The following is a 19,928-nucleotide window of genomic DNA, read 5'->3' on the forward strand; positions in this document are numbered from 1 at the left end:
ATTTAAGCTCTTTCAGCTCCAAGCGCATTCGTGCAATCAGGCACTGATGTATGGTGATGAGGTTTGGTCAGTGCTCCAGTTCATCTCAAAGGTGTTAATAACTTGAGAATTGAAGAGGTCAGGGCTCTGTGCAGAACATGCAAGCTCCTCCACTCCAACCTTAACACCGCAGCTATAATTTCATGAAGCTCATTTTGTACACAGGACCATGGTCAGGCAGGAACAGTCTTCGAAGTCTCTTTGTTCCAGTGAAGTGAAACTGGTGATACAAACATGGCTGCCACAATAAGTTAACAAAATTGTAATAGAGGTTATTTAGATGTTTTTGTTTTATATCTGTTATTATAAATCAATGAATATTAACGATTAAGGGGTATTTATTAGGCTGGTGCTTTGCAGCCGATTGGCACAAGGGGGCTCATATCACACTGCCTCATCACGTTACGTCATTGATAATAATAATAATAATAATAATAATAATAATAATAATAATAATAATAATAATAATAAGACGAAGAAGAAGAAGAAGAAGAAGAAGAGGAACGGTAATAATAGTAAATGTTATTATTATTATCCTTATTATTATTTTTGTTGTTGTTTATTTTAACTTAGTGATCATACCCCAGCATTTGCCCTGACAATGACCCCACCTTCTAAATCTTGAATAAGAAGTTGTAAGCTCGTGCACCGCAGGCAGGTGGCGCGCTTAGCCCCACATGCGCGCTCCCGCGGCGTGGACACGGCCGAGACGCGGACCGCTCTCTGATTGGCTCCTAAAGTTCCGCCGCCTCCTAATTGGCTGTGCGAGTTGAGCTGCGGGACTTCAGTGGAGGCTTGAGCGCGCAGGAACGCGGGACGTGCTGAGAGGAGACGCGACCGCTGTAGCCTCTGAGTCCCGCCGCTGCTCGCACCTTCATCCCGCAGTTTCCGGAGTGGAACCGGACACTAGGTGGGTGAAACCCTTCACTTTCACACTGCAAACCTTTGATAAACACCAGGCCTGTTTTCCATTCGTGTCTTACATACGGGTTCTTCCAATCTCCTGTTTCTGACCCAGAATGAAAATGATTTGTAAAGCTGAAAACTTCCTCCGGCTTGCTGGAATCTTGATCATCGCTGTGACATGTGAAGCCATTGGTGAGTCCGAATCTGATCAAATCTGATCAAATCTGATCACTTGCTGATGTGTGGTATTTTTCAGTAATAATGCATCATGTAAGTTTAGGTTTAAGTTGACTAGTCAAGGATTGGTTGATTTCAATAATTGATTGATTGATTGATTGATTGATTGATTGATTGATTGATTAATTGATTGGTTGATCTTTGCGTGAACATAATGTCACAAAATATATGAGTAAATCATAATATTTAGATATGATAACTTCAGGACAAAACAACAGGCAAAAAAAGCAATAATAAAAGCTCAAGAGAAAGTCATTCTATACTATAAATATTCCAAAAATAAAGTAAAAGAATATTTAAGAAATATATTTTAAAAAAGGCAAAATATTTTAAAAATAAGTTCTCTCTCTCTTTCTTTCTCTCTTTATATATATATATATATATATATATATATATATATATATATATATATATATATATATATATATATATATATATATTCTCTATATATGCATAGTCTCTATTTCTAACAGTTATTTTATTTAAAAAAGGAAAATTAATTTAATACGTGTAAAAAAAAAAAAAAAAGCCTCCAATTATTTCAGAAAAGAAGGATAGACCACATTTAGTGCATCTGACCATCGACTTTTCGCCAAAGTTGAAGCAATGTAATGATTTGAAACAATAAGTTGAATATAATTTCTCATGAATGAACAGCAGTCACTAAAATGTAATAATAATATCAAAATCATGTCTGAAATCCACACACGAATCTTATGTTCAGGTGTCCAAAAACTTTTGCATATAATTTACATCATAAAAGTTTATTCAGTTCAAAACGCTTTCCTGCTTATGACCTTAAATGATCTCCTGCTGTGTCGAATTAGCACCGAAAATGTTCAACAGCGCTCAGCGAGACTCGGGTACAGAGATCCGTTTAACGCTATTTATTAAACTCTGTTTCATGCTGAGAGCCAAAGGTTCATGTCCTGATGAAACACTACACTGTTTTTAATCATTCAAATTAATCATTGAAATATCTGGATTCAGGTAAAGCAGGACTTCCTCACATCCCATGGATAACATTTTGTGGACACCTGATTTTAAACTATGTCTGATTTCTGAACATCTCTTTCTATATTTTGTTCCCATTTGCTCATATAATAACCCCCACTCTTCTGGGAAGATGTTCCCCTAGATTTCAGAGTGTGCTTGTGAAGATTCTTTGAGTTTCATTCAGCGTAGGAAAGTGAGGTACTGATGAGTAGGTGAGGTGAGGAGGCCTATGGTGCAGTTAAAAGTTCCAGTATATTGAGAAGATCTTCTTGTCCAAACCATGGAATGCAGATCTTCATGGATCTGGCTTTGTGCACAAGGGTTTATACTAATATCTAGTCAATATAGCTCAAATCTGATATAACTGTTGTTTTTTCGCTCTTATTGTCTCAGCATGGACGAATTTGCTTCATTTTGAATGAATGATAGAAATAATCAATAAAACCCAGTACAGTCCAAATGGACTTAAGGGTGCACAAACATTTGCACTCAGTTGTTGGTTTGAAAAGTGCTTTCATGCAAAGCGCTCCAGTAAGTCAGGAAGTGTGCTTACATATACACTGAATTTACACACACACACACACACACACACACACACACACACACACACACACACTCACTCGGGCCTTGTGGAGCCGTCCCACTCCCAGCCCCTCGTCCTGAAGCTGGTTGTTTTTGCCATGTGCTGGTTTGTTGCTCCTGCTAAGTTGTGATAAATCAGAGTGTAGGGACGCTGACACCTGCTGGCAGGGAGCCTCCCTGGACAAGGACACACATAGGATGTTGTATGGACACAATGGATGGGAACGTCTCACTTTATCCCGCTGTCTTCCGTCCCCCCGCTGGGAGCCCGAGGGCCGCTTTATGGTCTCTTTGTGAAAATAAAACAATGGCAGATAAAAGGGAACGCCGGCATGTAAATTTACTCTTCTGAACGTTCTCATAACATCGCTGCTGCTTTAATTCACAGCGATCTCAATCACCATGAGCAGCGCGTTTTACAAGACTGCAACAATTAATGGATAAAAAATTATAGATTAAAGTATCGAGGTCAGTCTGAGGGTCATTTCTAAAAGTATAATAAATGGATATTCTGTGTTGAGGATGAGACAGAGTCTGGTTCTTCTCATATCTTCTTTCTTGACACAGTTACCACTGGCTCACTCATAAACTTGTAAAGAAAAACGTTTGTATGCACTAAACCTCAACATTCTCACTTTAGAATCTCTTTATCTTTATATTGAATTGAATTGAATCATCAGGGACTTAACCAAACGCTATCGTGGATGCACTGAGATCATTCTAAAAATGTTTTTTATTAGATCATGAGTCTTGATGTCTATTGGTCGGAGTGCAAAAGTTTGTACCCCCTTCTATTTCTATTTTACAGTGTGTATGGAATACAATTAGAACTTTAATCCACTGATGTATACATGTATATAGTTGCCTTGATTATAGCAGCTATAAAGAGTCTTTCCATTTCTTTTTTTTCTCAGAAGTACAAATATTCAGCTTGCTATCTAAAGGTTCTTTATACTTGCCACTTGTACTATACAGCAATATTTCTTTACATATCCCAGTGATGTTAGGATCAGAGCGCAGATACAGCATCTCTGGAGTACAGAGGGTTGAGGGCCTTGCTTAAGGGCCCCAAGAGTGGCAGCTTTGCAATACCGAGGCTTGAACCCAAAACCTTTCGATGAGTAACCAATAGCCTGAACCACTGAGATACTCATTAAGGCAGAAAGTCTGTCTGTTTGGAATAATAAGATTTATAAATATATTATAAATACTGAGATTTGAGCTGAGACTACAGTCAGCGCTACAGTTCAGACTTCACCCTGAATCCGTGCTTTTAATAGAATAAAATTATTACAGCCAAATGTGTTTCTTTCCAAAACTGATACCATAAAGTTCGAGGCAATTGTACAGGACGTCTTTGGATTTTGTAGCTCAATCCCTATTAAACAATGAATATAAACACTAAAAACCCAGACCTTCTCACCTCACCTCTATCAGTGCTCACATCCGTGTAGCTGAATGAATCTCACACAAATCTCCACAAAATCTAGTGGAACATCTTCCCATAAGAGTGGAGGTCATTATAAGAGCAAATGGGGAGTCAATGTGCATCATAGTGTTCAGAAAGCACACATTATTGTGCATTTAACAGCAGGAGGTTTTGACCTGATGACTAGCTGAGTTTCCCCCCCCGAGCTCACACCCTCCCTGATGGTTTACGTAAACGCTGTTTGTGCTGTGAGGTATTTCCGCTCACTCAAACTGATCGGAATTTGTAGGAGTAAACATCGTATTGTCCTCCATGTTTACTCCTTTATCTGCTGACCTGCTCACTCCCACCTGAGTGTGTGTGTATGTGTGTGTGGGGCACATTAAGTCAAAGAAGGGATAGATACACAGTCTTTGTTATGCTTGGATTCCTCTTTTGCTTTTCCCAACCCACAGTCTCGGGCGGAATGCCACGGAGCCGAGCGAGCGCTTTGAGTGCAATCAGGGGGCTGTTGGGTCTGGATGAGGGTGACTGGTGGTAAATAAGGAGCAGGGAGAAACAGAGCGGTGGGGAAAAGCATGGTAATAACTGGCTCTAGAGTGGTCGTAATATGTCAAAAGGAATAAGAGCACAGGAAAATTTAAATTTTCATTTTAACAGAATCTGATTGGTCGGAAGGTGTAGCTCATTTTTAGATTTAACGTATTTTTTCCTTCTTTTGCCACTGACTCCCCTGTCTGTTTTTAAATCTAGACTTAAGTCTCACTTTTTTTTAAGATTGCAAACGCTTCCTAAATTTCATTGGCCGAGGTTACATAGTCAGAGTCAAACTCGTATTAGGTCTTTGTAATTGTTGTATACAGCTAATAACTTTTACAAACAATGTTTTTATATGTTGTTTATTACTGAGTGTTAAAAAGGCACCTATAAATAAAATGTCAAAAAATATTATTATTATTATTATTATTATTATTATTATTATTATTATTATTATTATTATTATAGCAAATTTTCTATGAAATTCTAAAATATCTTAACGTGAATTGGCTAAATGCAAAAAGACAGCATTTTCAAAAGACTAACCTCAGTAAACACGTTAATAATAGAGAATACTATGTACAGACGTGCACGTAAGTCCAAAATACGAACGGAACGTGTTTAATTATGTTAATTACCTTAAAAACCGTTAAGACGGAAACGTAACATGGCTGGAAATGCGTAAATAGTATACTTTATTATTAACGTGTTCACTGAGTGTGTTCTTTTAAAAACATCATCACATTATGCCACGTTAAGCCGTTTTCACGTGGACGGCATCTCCAGTGTCACAAGTAAAGCTTCCAATGCAGGACAGAGATTTTGTTAAAAAAATTATTTGCCTACTGGTTTCTCAGGACAAAAGGAAGTTGTGTTCTTGTATTGCAGTCAAATGAGAAAAAAAAAAAAGAAGAATGGGCAGATGAGGGAAGGGATGTTTATAGCTGCTATAATGTACAAGGCTGTAACTCCTTCCACAACATTTAAATGCAACAATAAACTGATAAATATCTCATTTATATAGAAACATTCGAATCATTCAGAGATGTTGCAGAAGAATGACACGATTCAGCACGTTGTGTTATTCTTTGGGTCATGAAGTCTTTAATGCGATTCAGAGTCGCCTCAAAGAGTGATTTGTTCATTTTCCACTGGACGTGCACAAGCAAAGCATCGCTAAATCTCCATAGGTTATGTACAGGAAAAAATGGAGTCGTTTATCTCATGAGTCGTTTTTTTTTTTTTTCATGTGACTCCCATATACGCTATGCATATATAAATGATTGGAACTATAGTCAAGGTTGGTGTATGTTGACATGTTGGGGAAATCTGAAACTAAGAAACTAAATGACTCAAAAAATTATTTGTTTTGATGAACGGGATTCAAAGAACCAAAATGATCCAATCTTCCCATCACTACCAGGCGAGGATTATAGAGGAACAAATGAGTAATGCACAAGTACATTGACACCCACTATTAAGTCCTAATGAATCCTGGGCAATTACTCAGTAAACGATAATAGAGGAAACGTTTAGTAGTTCGTTATAATTTAAATAATGATCACAGAAGCTTTTATATCACGTCTGGGTCGGCTTTTTCTCCCTCTATTAAAGGCGGTTATGTCAGTGTGTAATGAAGTTAAAAGTTTGTAGGTCTGGGATTATTGTCAGGTCATTATAGTCAGGTTTGTTTGGGTTTTATTTTCATGATATATTACATATGACTTGAGGCAAGAGCTTCAGGAGCTTCGAGTGCTCGCAGTGAGTCATTTGAGAAATTACGAGTAAATTAGCGTGACATAATTCTTTTACTTGAAGAAAAAAAATAAAAATCTCGGGGAAATGCCCAGAGTTCTCTGGATCCACACTCATTCGGAGTGTCATTAAACTTTATGTGTCTAGAGTGTCTCTTTTACACACACACACACACACACACACACACACACACATGCTCCCACATGCCAGGCAACACTAAAGAAAGTCCCTGTACAGTCCTGAGGAATGTTTTCCCTTCTTGCTAACCTTGCTATTTCCTGTTTCTTCTCCTCCTTCTTCCCCGGTTCCTGCTCTTTCCTTTTGAGTTTTCTCGTCTGGAAAACATAAAGGTCCTCGCAGCCCCGAGCTCAGCCTCTGGGAGTGTCGGCATCCACACGAACACCCACACACGTGTCCTAGCACTATTTAAGCCTGGAAAGCCGAGAAAGCCGGATTTACATATTTTATCATGTGCGGCTTGATGTTGAGTTCTAACAAAATCAACGTGTTTTCAACCCAGTCACGCTTGTTTCCATATGTTTATAAAAGGCGCACACATCAAAGGCATGTCACTTTCCGCCGTAAAAAAATATCAGACGTGAGAAAATGAGAAAATGTCAGTGACGGATTGATCAAGAAAGACGACAGGCGAAGGCAGATCAGGTCCAGATTGCAGTGAACATGGCTCTCTGTTTTTTTTTTTTTTTTTTTTTATCTCAAGGTTGTCAATTGTATAGAAGATAAAGCTTTATTTCCAGGAATGTAATAATGCGTATGTGTAATTTTCAACATCCTATTCCACACTGAGCTCCCGTTTGCTCTTATAAGAAGCTTCACTCTTCTAGGAAGATGTTCTACTAGATTTTGTGGAGATTTGTGGAGATTAATTCATCCACAAGGGTGTTAGTACTGTCAAGTAAAGTCAGGTACTGATGTAGGGTGAGGCGAGGAGCCCTGGGATGCAGTCTAGTAACGTGATTCTTGATTCCAACACAGCTACATACACCAACTCTGACTATAGTTCCAATAATGTATATAATGTATGTCTATATAACTGCATAGCGTTGATGGGAGTCACGTGACCAAAAAACAAACGACTCCGGCTAAAATTCCTATACACAACCTACAGAGATTCGAATAGAAATTAACGAATCACTCTTTGAGACGACTCGTTCTTCTGAGTCACATTAAAGACTCATTCAAGACGAACGAATTGTTCACGAATGAAAGATCACTAGTGCATTTAATGTTCCAATTCACCCAAAGGTGTTAAATAGGGTTGAGGTCAGAGCTCTAAAGCTGGAGATCGTCCACTCAAGTTCATGGAAAGCATATCTTTGTGGACAGAAGCATTGTCTTGCTTGAACAGGTTTGGGTCTCCTAGTTTAAGTAACGTGAACATGCAACACATCCATATAAACACAGTTGTGCTTACAGTTTGGAGAAGAACCACATCCCGGCTGGAAACGTTAGGTGCCCCAATAGTTTTCTCGAAATCATGTAGCTTTGATTAACAGCAGGGAGTTGAGCAGAAGCGCTGTGGTCCGTTGGTCTTCTCCACTGCCTCCTCCGCTTCATTACAGCAGATAACGGCTCTCTGCAGGCGCTGTCTCTTATCACACCGGTGATAATGGAGCAGCTCGGCTGGAGCAATGCGGCCTCTGTGATCTAAAGGAATAACAGTCCAGCTTTCGGGAAATTTAATTAGCTGTGTTTGCCCGAGTTGAAGGAATTACAATTATATAATATGCGTTTTCCCTAATAGGCTTTAATGCTTTATTAGTGTGTGCATATTGGAGAGCTCAGGCCTGGCTAAACGGTTCGATGTGTGACATGTTTGACTTGAAATGATAACAAGTAAATGGGATATGATGTCACATGACACAGTTTTCCTATTACAGAAAAGAAATCATTAATTTAACATTATAGTGATGCATGATTGGAGGTTTTGTTTTAAAACCTGGCAAACTTTTTATCCATTTATACACAAGGTGTTGGGGAGCGTCTGCAGAAGAAGTTCATTCGAGTCATCACAGGTTATAACGCTCACTGTTTCACTCTTGGATGGTAATGTTACTTGTAGTTACAGATTTCTATAAAGCACTTAGACTGGAGACTTCATCCAATATGGAAAAAACATGGAAGTTTATAGCTGCACAAAACCACCGTCAGTAATTTGACATGGTTTTTTTTATAGTTTGTCCATACTGTGGACATTCTGGGATGGACAAGATAAAATAAATCTGAATGAAACCCTATTGTTTGATTGTATTAAAGTTTCTTTTCAAGTTAATTAGAAAAGAAAAATGCAACTTTTGCAACAGTCGTACATCAGAAAGTCCAGTTTATCCATTAATGACAGGGGTTATGGAGACCAAATCATGGCAGTATGGGAACATCTTCCTCTGTCACCTATTTAAAACATTTACTGCAGTTCATTTGCAAACAGGACATACTTAGAAGTAAACTGTGGACACCCGACTATGACACCTATATATGCCCATTCTACACCCATTAAGGTAGAGACACACAAATCTGACACCAAAGAATTAGCTCTGAGGAGAGCTGATTTTTCATCACCTCACATCTTGGCACTAGAACACACTTAACTGACTGTAGCATCAGCCAGCTAGCATATATGTTTGGCACTTGCGTGAGAGAACATAACTTTCCCATTCCAGTAGGTGGCAGTATTCTGTAATCAGCATCCAAACAAGGAAATCGTAAGAGTTAGAACTATGTCCTAGAGTGGCGGCCTCGTCTGCATCATGGTCTTCAACGTCTTGGTTCCACAACAGCATGGCATTATTAAAATAATCCTCTGGTCAAAGGAGGTGAAAAGACAAGTGGCAAGAATGTCAACAAGTTTTTGTGTCCCCTCTTTGCTTTCGTAATTTCTGTTTTTTTTTTCTTCCTGTGTGCTCATTCACTAATCTAAATATCCAATCAGAATTCTCGTATACACGAGAAGCGTTTTAGAGTGTAGAATCGGCCAAACAAAACACGACTGGAACCAACGATGCAGAAAACACAGAATAAACAACGACGACTGACCGTCAGCTTTAGCCCCACAGATCCGCTCTCCTAGGAAGAATTTCTACTAGATTTTAATGTTTGGCTGTGCAGATTTGTGATTATTCATCTCCAAGAGCATTTATGAGATCCTATACTAATATTGGATAAGGAGGCTCCAGCCCTATGGGGTTCATCATTAGGGTTGAGGAGGACAGGGCTTGGTGCAGGACGCTCGAGTTCTTCCACTCCAACCATGTCTTCATGGAGTTCACTTTGTGTACAGGTGCATTGTGTGTGAGCATGCTAATGCATGCTGCAACCGCGTTCGGGCCTGTAATATCCCAGCTTACAAAGACATTCTATAGAATTGTGTGCTTCCCGTACTGTGGCTGTTTGAGGAGCAACCACGTGTAGGTATAATGGTCAGGGGTGCACTTAATTTTGGCTACCTGTTGTGGGTGGAAGGAGTGAGTAGGCGTTAATGAAAGCTGGTCTTGTTGCAGACAAATGAAGGTGTATAAATCCAAAAATAAACGTAGGCGGACTCGTCAAACAAACAATTAAGCCAATGAGGTTTGCAGTCTGAAAAATGGTTGTAAACCACATATTTATTTGTGAAACACAAAAATATCCATGCATCGCATTTATGTTTGTAGATCACAAGTGCGTTAGATCACTCATGATTTCGTTGTGCATTTATAATTGTGTTATACAAAGAAAATAATTTACGATACTGTACATTTGCAGTCTTTCCATTTGCTGGTCCTCATTGCAGGGCTTCATGCACAAGCATATTTCTGCTTATTAAAAAATATATATATATATAGTTAAAATAATCAATCCACCTACAGTGATGTTGCTGGGAGGAAACCGGAGAACCCTGAGGAACTGCTAATAATAATTAATATTGTTCTTGTTTTTTGGTGCGCTCTGGGTTTTAGTGTATTGTACTGCTAATAATGTTCTCCGGTTGATCAGGCTGAGCCCCAGGGCACAAAAAAAAGTTCTTTCCTGTCTGGGTTTCTTTGTGCTGCATGCGTCAATGTGAAAAGGTGTTTATTTAGCCCTCGAGTCCCTCGGGTGCTTCTTACTCCTCATTATATTCCTGTATTGTCAGTTCCATGTGACGCTTGGATTTCATTAGGAACATCATTTCACGCTTGTAAAACTTGTCAAAACCCCCGGCCTCTGATGTGCGTCTCCGCGTGTGCGTGTGTGTGTGTGTGTGTGTCGGCGCGTGCATGTGCTTGCTGCATGCTTCTTGGCTCTGTGCTCGAACTAATTAAAAACGTTGCTTGAGGCGAGATCACTATTAACAGGCTTTCAGAACGGGCTGGCATGTGTCAAAAAGGAGCGTTGAAAAAAAAAGCACCTTTTTACATAAAAAAAAAAAAGAACAACAAAACAAATTAAAAACCTTTAGTTTGGCAGATTTTTTGTGTTGTTTTGTGTGTGGGTGTGTGTGTGTGTGTGTGTGTGTGTGTGTGTGTGTGTGTGTGTGTGTGTCCTCTGGAGCTGTAAATGCTGAGGTAGTTAACCAACACTCTTAAATAAGTGAAACTGTGCAATTATTAAATTCGAACATGTTGTGTATTAAGCAGAAACATGTATTTTGAGATTGCACACACACACACACACACACACACACACACACACACACACACACACACACACGTGTGTGTATTTGTATATGTATTTATGTATGGATGGATGTGCGGTATGTACGCAAACACATACATGTGTGTTTGTGTGTGTGTTTATGTCTGTCTATCTATCTATCTATCTATCTATCTATCTATCTATCTATCTATCTATCTATCTATCTATCTATCTATCTATATATCTATCTATCTAGCTATCTAGCTATCTAGCTATTTAGCTTCAAACACACACAAAACACACATACTACATAGATAGATAGATAGATAGATAGATAGATAGATAGATAGATAGATAGATAGATAGATAGATAGATAGATAGATAGATAGATAGATAGATAGATAGACAGTTATATGCAAGTTTGAACTTCACGTTTAATCTTAAGGGCCTTGGACACTTTTCCTCCTCAGATATTTTTCACAACAGATAAGAAGCATCACTCTCTCTCTCTCTCTCTCTCTCTCTCTCTCTCTCTCTCTCTCTCTCTCTCTCTCGTGGTGTTTGATGGGCCCTGGCTCGCCTTTGTAGTAGCGATTTTCCTGAAACAGCTCACTTTATCAAAAGCCCGGGCCGCTGTATTTCATCCTGCAGTACCTCGGGTAAACAAGGCACTTTAATGAGCTGCGTTCGCTCTTGTGCGGCATCACTCCGACACTCACAGCTATTTGAGACGCGTCGGTATTTATGAAGGAGGCATTAAAACATAAAGCAGAGTGCCGAGCCTTTGAACTATTTTTTTTTCTCTTCCTCCCTTTCCTTTTTATCAGTTTAATGTTTGAGAGCATGAATAGCTCCGGGAGTTCAGCGGTATCTCGTCACGAGAGTGTGATCCGCTCGAGCGCTTGTTGCTTGTGGTCGGATGGAGTGTTTGCACAGGTGAAAGTGGGGTAATGTGTTGTAAAAAAAAAAAAAAAGAAAGAAAGAAAGAAAGAAAGAAAGAAAGAAAGAAAGAAAGAAAGAAAGAAAGAAAGAAAGAAAAAGAAAAAAGATTGCCACTATTCCTGCATTTTTTTTTTTCTAGCCTGTTGGAGCGATGTTCTCCTGGATCACTGCTGTGGGTGTGGGAAGCTCTCAGGGCTGCTCCTGCAGCTCTCCTTTTGTCTTGCCTTTTACAGGTGGGATTACTTAGCAATTCAGCGCAAGGATTACAGCTGTCCAAGCCGACCAGCCTCCGCCGCTTGCGACGTCAGCTTCTGAAAGACGCGATTTTGCCACCACAATGCTTCTGAACATCGCCGGCATGTGTATTTGTTCAACCGACATGTTTTTTCAAAGCCCTGAAATTGTCGAGCTCAACAGAAAAACAGCTTTTTTTCAAATTTCGCTAAGTGCAGCTTGGGTCTGTTTTTTTTTTCATGGGTCGCTGGCGATGGGCTTTAGGGTCACCGCTTTAGAGAGGAGCGTGGAATCTAAAAGCCTTGGAGAAAAAAAATGTTTAGAGCCTGAAAAGAGGACGGTCTTGTCTTTTTCAGCTTTGCTGAGTCTTGCTGTGACAGGCAAAGACATAACTGAAGAAATGGTTTGGGAGACCAACATTCAGCTGAGACACAAAAGGACGGAGATATAAAGTGAATCAGATGATTACAGAGGCAGATAGGGCACACAAAAGGGGCAAATCAGGCCAGAAAATGATTGCGTGTGATTGCCCCTGGTGCAGGTTTTTTCTTTCGCGTGAATAATGCTCTTAATAAACAGGTGCTCGTTACTCGGCTGGAGCTCCGGTTTAGCCAGAATTGCCTCGTGCCCCTGCCAGGCGGTGGGTGCTTTATGAGACCAGGTTGGCACTTACCACTTTTCCCTGTGGTCCAACCCCTGGTGGTCTACAGGAGGAAGGTATATAGGGTGCTATCATGAGCTGGAGTGAGTCACAGGTTAAGTGTTTCACAGCAGCAGGTCTAAAATGCTGAGTAGTAACAAAGCTGAGCCAGTCAGAGAAACGCCATTTGGTCCAGCATGCACTCACACACACACACACACACACACACACACACACACACACACACACAAACACAAACACAAACACACTATTTCAGTTAATATATATACTCCATCATGCCAACACACACTAATACACACATACACACGCCACAGCAAACTCATGCTCCTTCAGACCAGCACTCACACTTCTTGAATTCTAGCACTTCAGTCGACACACACGCGCGCACACACACACACACACACACACACACACACACACACACACACACACACACATATACACACTTCTTCAGTCTAGCACACACACTCCCTCAGTTCAACACACACACTCCTTCAGTCTAATGCACTAACACTCTCTCAATCCAGCACATACACACACTCCTTTAGTTCAGCACACTGACATGCCTACAGTTTAGCACACACACACACACACACACACACACACACACACACACACACACACACACACACACACACACACACACTGCTTTAGTCGACCAGAAACACACACCGCTTCAGTCCAGCACACACACACACACACACACACACACACACACACACACACACACACACACACACACACACACACACTCACACTCCTTAAATAAAATGCACACACTCCCTCAGTTTAAGAGTTTTAAGTTTAAGTTTGAAAGCAGCTGGTGATGAAAGGAGATCTCCAGAGCTTTCTTTTTTCATTGCTCCAGTTGTCAAACTGAGATCCATCACGACTGCATCTTCAGCCTGGTGTCTCAGTTTGCAAAGAACTGCACTGTTCAATAAAAGTTCCTCAAGGGTTCTCTGAATGTGTTTCAAAATCCAACATGGAGCCCTTTAAGCAAAAATGAAGTAACCAAAGAATGAGGCTTTTGTAATTGGAACTTAGGTTTCTCATCGTGGTCATGAGGTCAGGAGTATTGACCATTGAACAGGTTTTCTGATTCTGATCTGATTTCTTTAGTGCATTTTGGAAATTCAAGTCCCATTTGCGATAAGTGTTGCGCTAGGGCAAGTTGTTAAAGTTTACTTGTCACCAATGGTAGATCTAAGTAAAGTCCTCAGAACCAAACATGCAGAGATGAGTAGGCAGAACCCAGGAGCTCAGTGTGCCAGCCGAGTTGAAGAATTGAATGTTTACTGAGCCTTGACCCCATGCTGAGATTCATAGCCTGAGCATCAGTGCAAACAATCACAGGCATCAGTTGTCTGTATTATCACCCCGAGATAAAGGAGCCACATTCCAAAGGCATGAGCTGTGTTTGGTCTAACTGATGTATCACTGAAAATAAACACAATCCACTATGTATACAACCACATTGGAGCCAAGCAGAGGAAGAGGAGGAGGAGGATGAGGAGGGGCGTGACGCTACTAAATCACATGATGCCACAAGATCAACCTTGCGATGACCTACTAAGCTGTGGTTTCTGATTGGCTGAGGCTGTTATCTCTGTTTTATCTGCACAGGAATTAGTGGGAGGCATCATGCCAGCGTTTAGCCGACACATTCCATGAAACCATGAAGAAAAAATGCAATGTTATGACCGTATACGAGGTGGTATCAAAACGTTTCGAGATTAATGGTAACTAGTGCTATTCTGACCATGTGCATTACCACAATATCATCATAGACAGCAAAATAGAACTCTGCATCGGATGTTTGACATGACATACATATTTCATACGGCGATGCTGTAAGGTGTTTCAAGCGATTTCGAGCGCTTCATGGTCGGAAGAACATCACTGGGCGACGACGAGAGATCAGGAAGACCTTCAATAAGTTCAACTCAAGAAAATGTCGAAACCATTCGGCAACTCGTGCATAACGATCGTCGGAGAGATACTTGCCAGATTTGACCCTCCTCCTGAAGTTGAAGTTCCAGCTCAAAGCTTGCCGTTTTGATACCGAATCGTATTTAAATGTTTCCAGATTGGTGTAGACAAAGCCTAAAAGACACAGAGAAGAACCTTTTAAGGTGCTACTTCGAGCATAGTATGGAGTATAAACTCATTTCCATGCAAATGTTCCATCTGTTAAAATCTTGGTGGTTTAATTTAAAACACCTGAACAAAAATGTAAAAAAATGAATTCTGCATAACTAGAATTTGGTTTTGGAAATCTCTTATAGTTGCTATGGAAACAGTTTTTGCTCATTTTCACTTTTCATAATCTAAAACCAATGTCTATCTGAAGAACTTCATAAAGAATCTTGTTGATCATACCAGAAACTAGGAACTTTCAGGGCAAAGGTCAACAAATAAGATTTGCTTGAAAACATTTGTTTATCTTTTTCTCCAGGAACCTTCATAGGTTCTCTGTTGAGCATCTCCTAGTTCACCTCTGGAACAGTTAATCAAATCAGGAAACCTCTAAGAAACCCTTGTATGGATCCTGCAGCTCATTTTCCTGTTTACGAGCAAATGTTTTACCTCATGGCTCGGCAGTATAAGGAGCTTTTAGGCCTAAAGTATATTTTTAAACTTAATGACTATCAGTTCTCACGTTTAGTCTATAAATTCGGGTTTCAGTTACATTCTTTTAAACCTCTGCTTACAGTTTTATAGTGAAGCAGGTGGCAGGGTCACCAGCTTGTTGCCTGTATAACCACAGATCCTTTAAAAATCTGTGTTTAGTCACAGTTTCTGCTCAGCAGATTTCCAGCAGCTGTGGTGTAGCTTTGAGGGTTCTAGCAGCACGGGGCAACCAGAACGCTCTTTCCATCTCCATCTCTCTTTTAGTCACACACTCATCTTCGCTCTGCCTGCTTGCAAGTGTTTGATGGTCACACCACTTCCTCCATCATCATAGACCATCGTCTACCCGAGCAACGAGCTGTCAAGCTTTTTTGAAGCTCTCTCTGGGACATCAACGTGAAGGTTCTGAGGCTGCTCGCTCTTCAAAGCTCAGCAGTCTGGGGGCCTTGTGTCCATAAATTCTCCCCAGAAATCACAAACTCGTATCAAGATGTCTGAAACAAAGACGACTGACATGCTGGGGAGCTTTTAAGTGATATCTGGTACTCCATATGCTTGTGCCCATATGGAAGCTTCAATGTTACTTACCCCCCAACACACACACACACACACACACACACACACACACACACACACACACACACACACACACACACACACACACACACACTTATGCTTAAGACAGCTTTAAATTCAAAATGACGGTAAGCAAGTCTTCTGTGTGTCTCCTTTTTTCACCATTACATTTCCAAAGAAATACAAAAGCAGCATATAAATCTGTGGCTCTGCATATTCCCAACATTGTGGGTTTGTAATACACATGGCCTGCGTACTACACACTCTATCTCTTTTTCTGTAAAGCATTGCGGTGGTGGACGGAGATAAAAGAGGACGGGAAAAAGCCTTTTCAGAAATTAATAACCTATGTGAGAATGGCAGGGAAGATAAATCCGAGATCATTTTCAGCTGTCCTGAATAAACATGCTGTCCTGTAAAAGGCTTTGTAGCTCCTCAAATATTTGCTGCAAAAGTTCAATCTACTGACCCAACGGACGTACATTCAAGATGGAGGAGTAAGTAAAGAAGACAGTAAAGAAATTGAGGTTTTAAGCATCAAGGCATGTTTGGTTTCTCTGATGTTTTTTATTGTCAAGGGGAACCAGATAGGTTAAAGTGGGATTTACACATTATAACATTATAAGCGGTGAAGTGAATAACACTGATTAGGCCAAATTGTGACGTCTAGACGACTGGGTCAGAGCATCTCCAAAACTGCAGCTCTTGTGGGATGTTCCTCGTCTGCAGTGGTCAGTATCTATCAAAAGTGCTCCAAGGAAGGAACAGTGGTGAAGCCGTGACAGGGTCGTGGGCGGCCGAGTCTCATTGATGCACAAAGGCTGGCCCGTGTGCTCCGATCCAACAGACGAACTCCTGTAGCTCAAAGTGCTGAAGAAGTTCATGCTGGTTCTGAAGTAAGGTATCAGAATACACTGCGCATGTGGGGCTTTGTCGCCACAGACCAGTCAATATTAGGCAGGTGGTCATAATGTTATGCTCAATCAGTGTATTTTAATTGTGCATCTTTGTAAATGTGATGTATTGGGTGAAATTTTGCATGCACTCAAAACTTTGGTGCACTCTGAATCACCATTAATTTAATAGATGAATTTCCTGGATCTGAATCTGCTGTTGAATAGTTCAATCTAAATCCTGAATAGTACCTACCTGATCGGAAGGTCGTGAGTTAAAATCCCAGCATCATCAAGGTGTGCCCCTGGGTCAAAGCATCTAACCCTCAACTGCTAAGTCGCTCTAGATAAGGACGTCTGCCAAGGGCATCTGCCAAATGCCATAAATGTAAACGCTAATGAGCATACGAATCTGAATTCTCAAAAAGTCAGATCTGAATTCTGCACAGCTGAATCTGAATCGAAATCCTAAACAGTTAAATCCACCTTGATGACACACATTTGGCCATCCTTCCTAACATTGCTGTTTAAACATTACCAGATGTCCAACACTGCCTTCTCCTTCAAACTATTCTATTTTGTTCTAAATTCTCAAACTTCAAACTTTCATCCAGAAACCATGGGCTGGGCAAATATTTTGCACTATTAAAATTAAAATTGCCTTCCTATTTCCTTGTAACTCTGTTGATAAAAGACACATTGGCATTAAATCAAGAATAAACAAGATCTTGATTATGGGCCAAACCATCTTGTTAACCTACACCTTGCTACACTTTTAATAGCTGAATCTCTTGAATAGTTGAATTCTAATCCTAAATCCTGAACAGTAATGTTGAACTTCTGATCGGAAGGTTGTGGTTTTTAATCCCAGCACCACCAAGGTGCCAAACCATCCCATTAACCTACAAATTGCCTAAAATTGCCACACTGGCTGAGCGACGATGTTCCCGTTTTCACTCTCTGTCACACCTGTTGTGTTTTGACCGTCTATCCCTGGTGTATTTGGATAAACATTTCTAAAAACACAAAGTCATAATTTTCAGTAAGGACTTCTTTGTGAAACATTCAGGAATGTGGCTGTAATGTAATTCCAGCACCAATACCCCCTTTTCTCTCGCTTGGCCCCCATGGCATGTTCCTGGAAAATGACCAGTGGTTTCAGGTGAAAACGTTTCATTGCAGTAAAAAAAATCCGAAGAGGGAGCTAAAGGAAAATGAAAATCATTTGGAATATTTGCGTATTTTTTTTTCCATTTTCCATCATCTTCGGTTGCTGGGGTAGTTTCTGAAGCAGGCAACAGGATGTTACTGTGCCAGGCATGAATGAGAGTGAATCGGCTCAAGTGGGCCAAAGGAAATGGAAAGCTGGTCCTCATGGGAGTCTCCACTAGCAGGCTGAGAGAAAAGGGATAAAAAGGGCCTTGTGTACACCAAGGCCATGAAAACCAGACAGAACCGTGAGCTTTAGTGCTTCGAAAATGTGTTTCTCAAAACATGTTGCTAAATTTGGGCGTTTCAAATTATCTACAGCTTGTTTAAGGACTTAAGGAGTTTGTACATATTTCTTTCAGCAAGGTCTTTCACCTCTCCAGCTTCTGTGCTATCATTGCATGATCAAGTCACCTTGAAAAAACAAACAAAAGTGTGTGATGTGATTGAAGCCCAGGTCATATTTAGATTATTCAGGAGGCTGGTTTGTTGTTGATTTGTTCCTAACCTTACCCAGACATTCCATCTGCAGGCAAATCATGTCAAATATACTGTAATAAAGCCCTCTTTACCTATTAAGGTGCATTCCATTTGATGTTCGTTTATGGTTTGAGGGCTGGTTTGGGCTGAAATGAAAAAACTCGCTGAAAAGGCACGGAAGCCAGCAATTAGCATGGTTATTATAGTCGCTGCCTTTTTGTGAGTAGTTTTCTTGTGCTGATGTGTTCAATTCAAACCTCAATATTGTCAAAAATCCAGTTTTGAGCAGTAGAAATACCCTGTCAGGGGTTAATGGGGTCCAGAACTTATTTGACCCAATAGTCATTACTGATTTAAAGATTTGGTTAAATGTTATGAGTTTGTCTTGATTGTAATAGTTGTACCATTTCTTTTTTGGCTTTAGGACCTCCATGGGTGAGTGGCGTTGTGGAGGAGATGCAGATCGCACAGTTGGGTCGTAATATCCGCCTGCCGTGCCCCGTCGAAGGGAACCCTCCTCCGCTACTTGTCTGGACGAAAGACGGACGACACGTCAATGCTGGCTGGAGCCGTTACCGTGTTCTGACCCACGGTCTTAAGATCAAGAACGTAGAAACCAAAGATGCTGGAGTTTACGTGTGCCAGGCGGCCAATGGCTTCGGGAGCGTGTCCCTCAACTTTACTCTCACTGTCATCAGTAAGAAATGAACATAGTGTAATAAAATATAAAGACATTTTAGGAATGAACAGCATTCTAAATGAAAACAAATACAAATATAATACTTGGCTAAATAATTTACATGGCATGTTATTAGGATTAAAGTTGTACATTAATGGACTAGCGGCTAGACGTAAAAAAAAGTGCCTTAGCAAGAGGTCTTGCCTACACGTGGGTGAGCAGAAAGTTAAATATGAAGCTCATGGTACAAAAAAAGTCCAATTTTTTGACATGGCTATATGTCATTGTGCGCTATATTTGCAGCTTTCATTTGGTCATCCCTAGTAACTGCCTGGTCAGACTGTGTTACTTCAAAAGTGCTTCATACTTGTCACATGTACATTACAGCACAGTGAAATCCATGATAGGCTCAGCCATGATACAGTGCCTCTGGAGCACAGAGGGTTAAGAGCCTTGCTCAAGGGCCCCAAGTGTGGCAGCTTGGTGATATCAGGGCTTGTACCACCGACCTTCAGATCACTAAC

General features: G+C 40.5%; 1 protein-coding gene across 1 annotated transcript in view; it reads left to right on the forward strand.

Annotated features, from left to right (window-relative positions):
- Positions 1-815: 815 nt before the first annotated feature.
- Positions 816-19,928, forward strand: part of fgfrl1b (fibroblast growth factor receptor like 1b) — a 42,142-nt gene continuing 23,029 nt past the window's right edge. Inside the window, exons 1-3 of the mRNA XM_083559803.1 lie at positions 816-949; positions 1,058-1,137; positions 19,150-19,422. Coding sequence (XP_083415929.1) covers positions 1,059-1,137; positions 19,150-19,422 — 352 coding nt within the window. The 5' untranslated portion in view covers positions 816-949; position 1,058. The remainder of the gene's footprint in view (positions 950-1,057; positions 1,138-19,149; positions 19,423-19,928) is intronic.

Source organism: Silurus aristotelis (genome assembly GCF_946808225.1).
Source record: "Silurus aristotelis genome assembly, chromosome: 14".
NCBI classification, from domain to species: Eukaryota; Metazoa; Chordata; class Actinopteri; order Siluriformes; family Siluridae; genus Silurus; species Silurus aristotelis.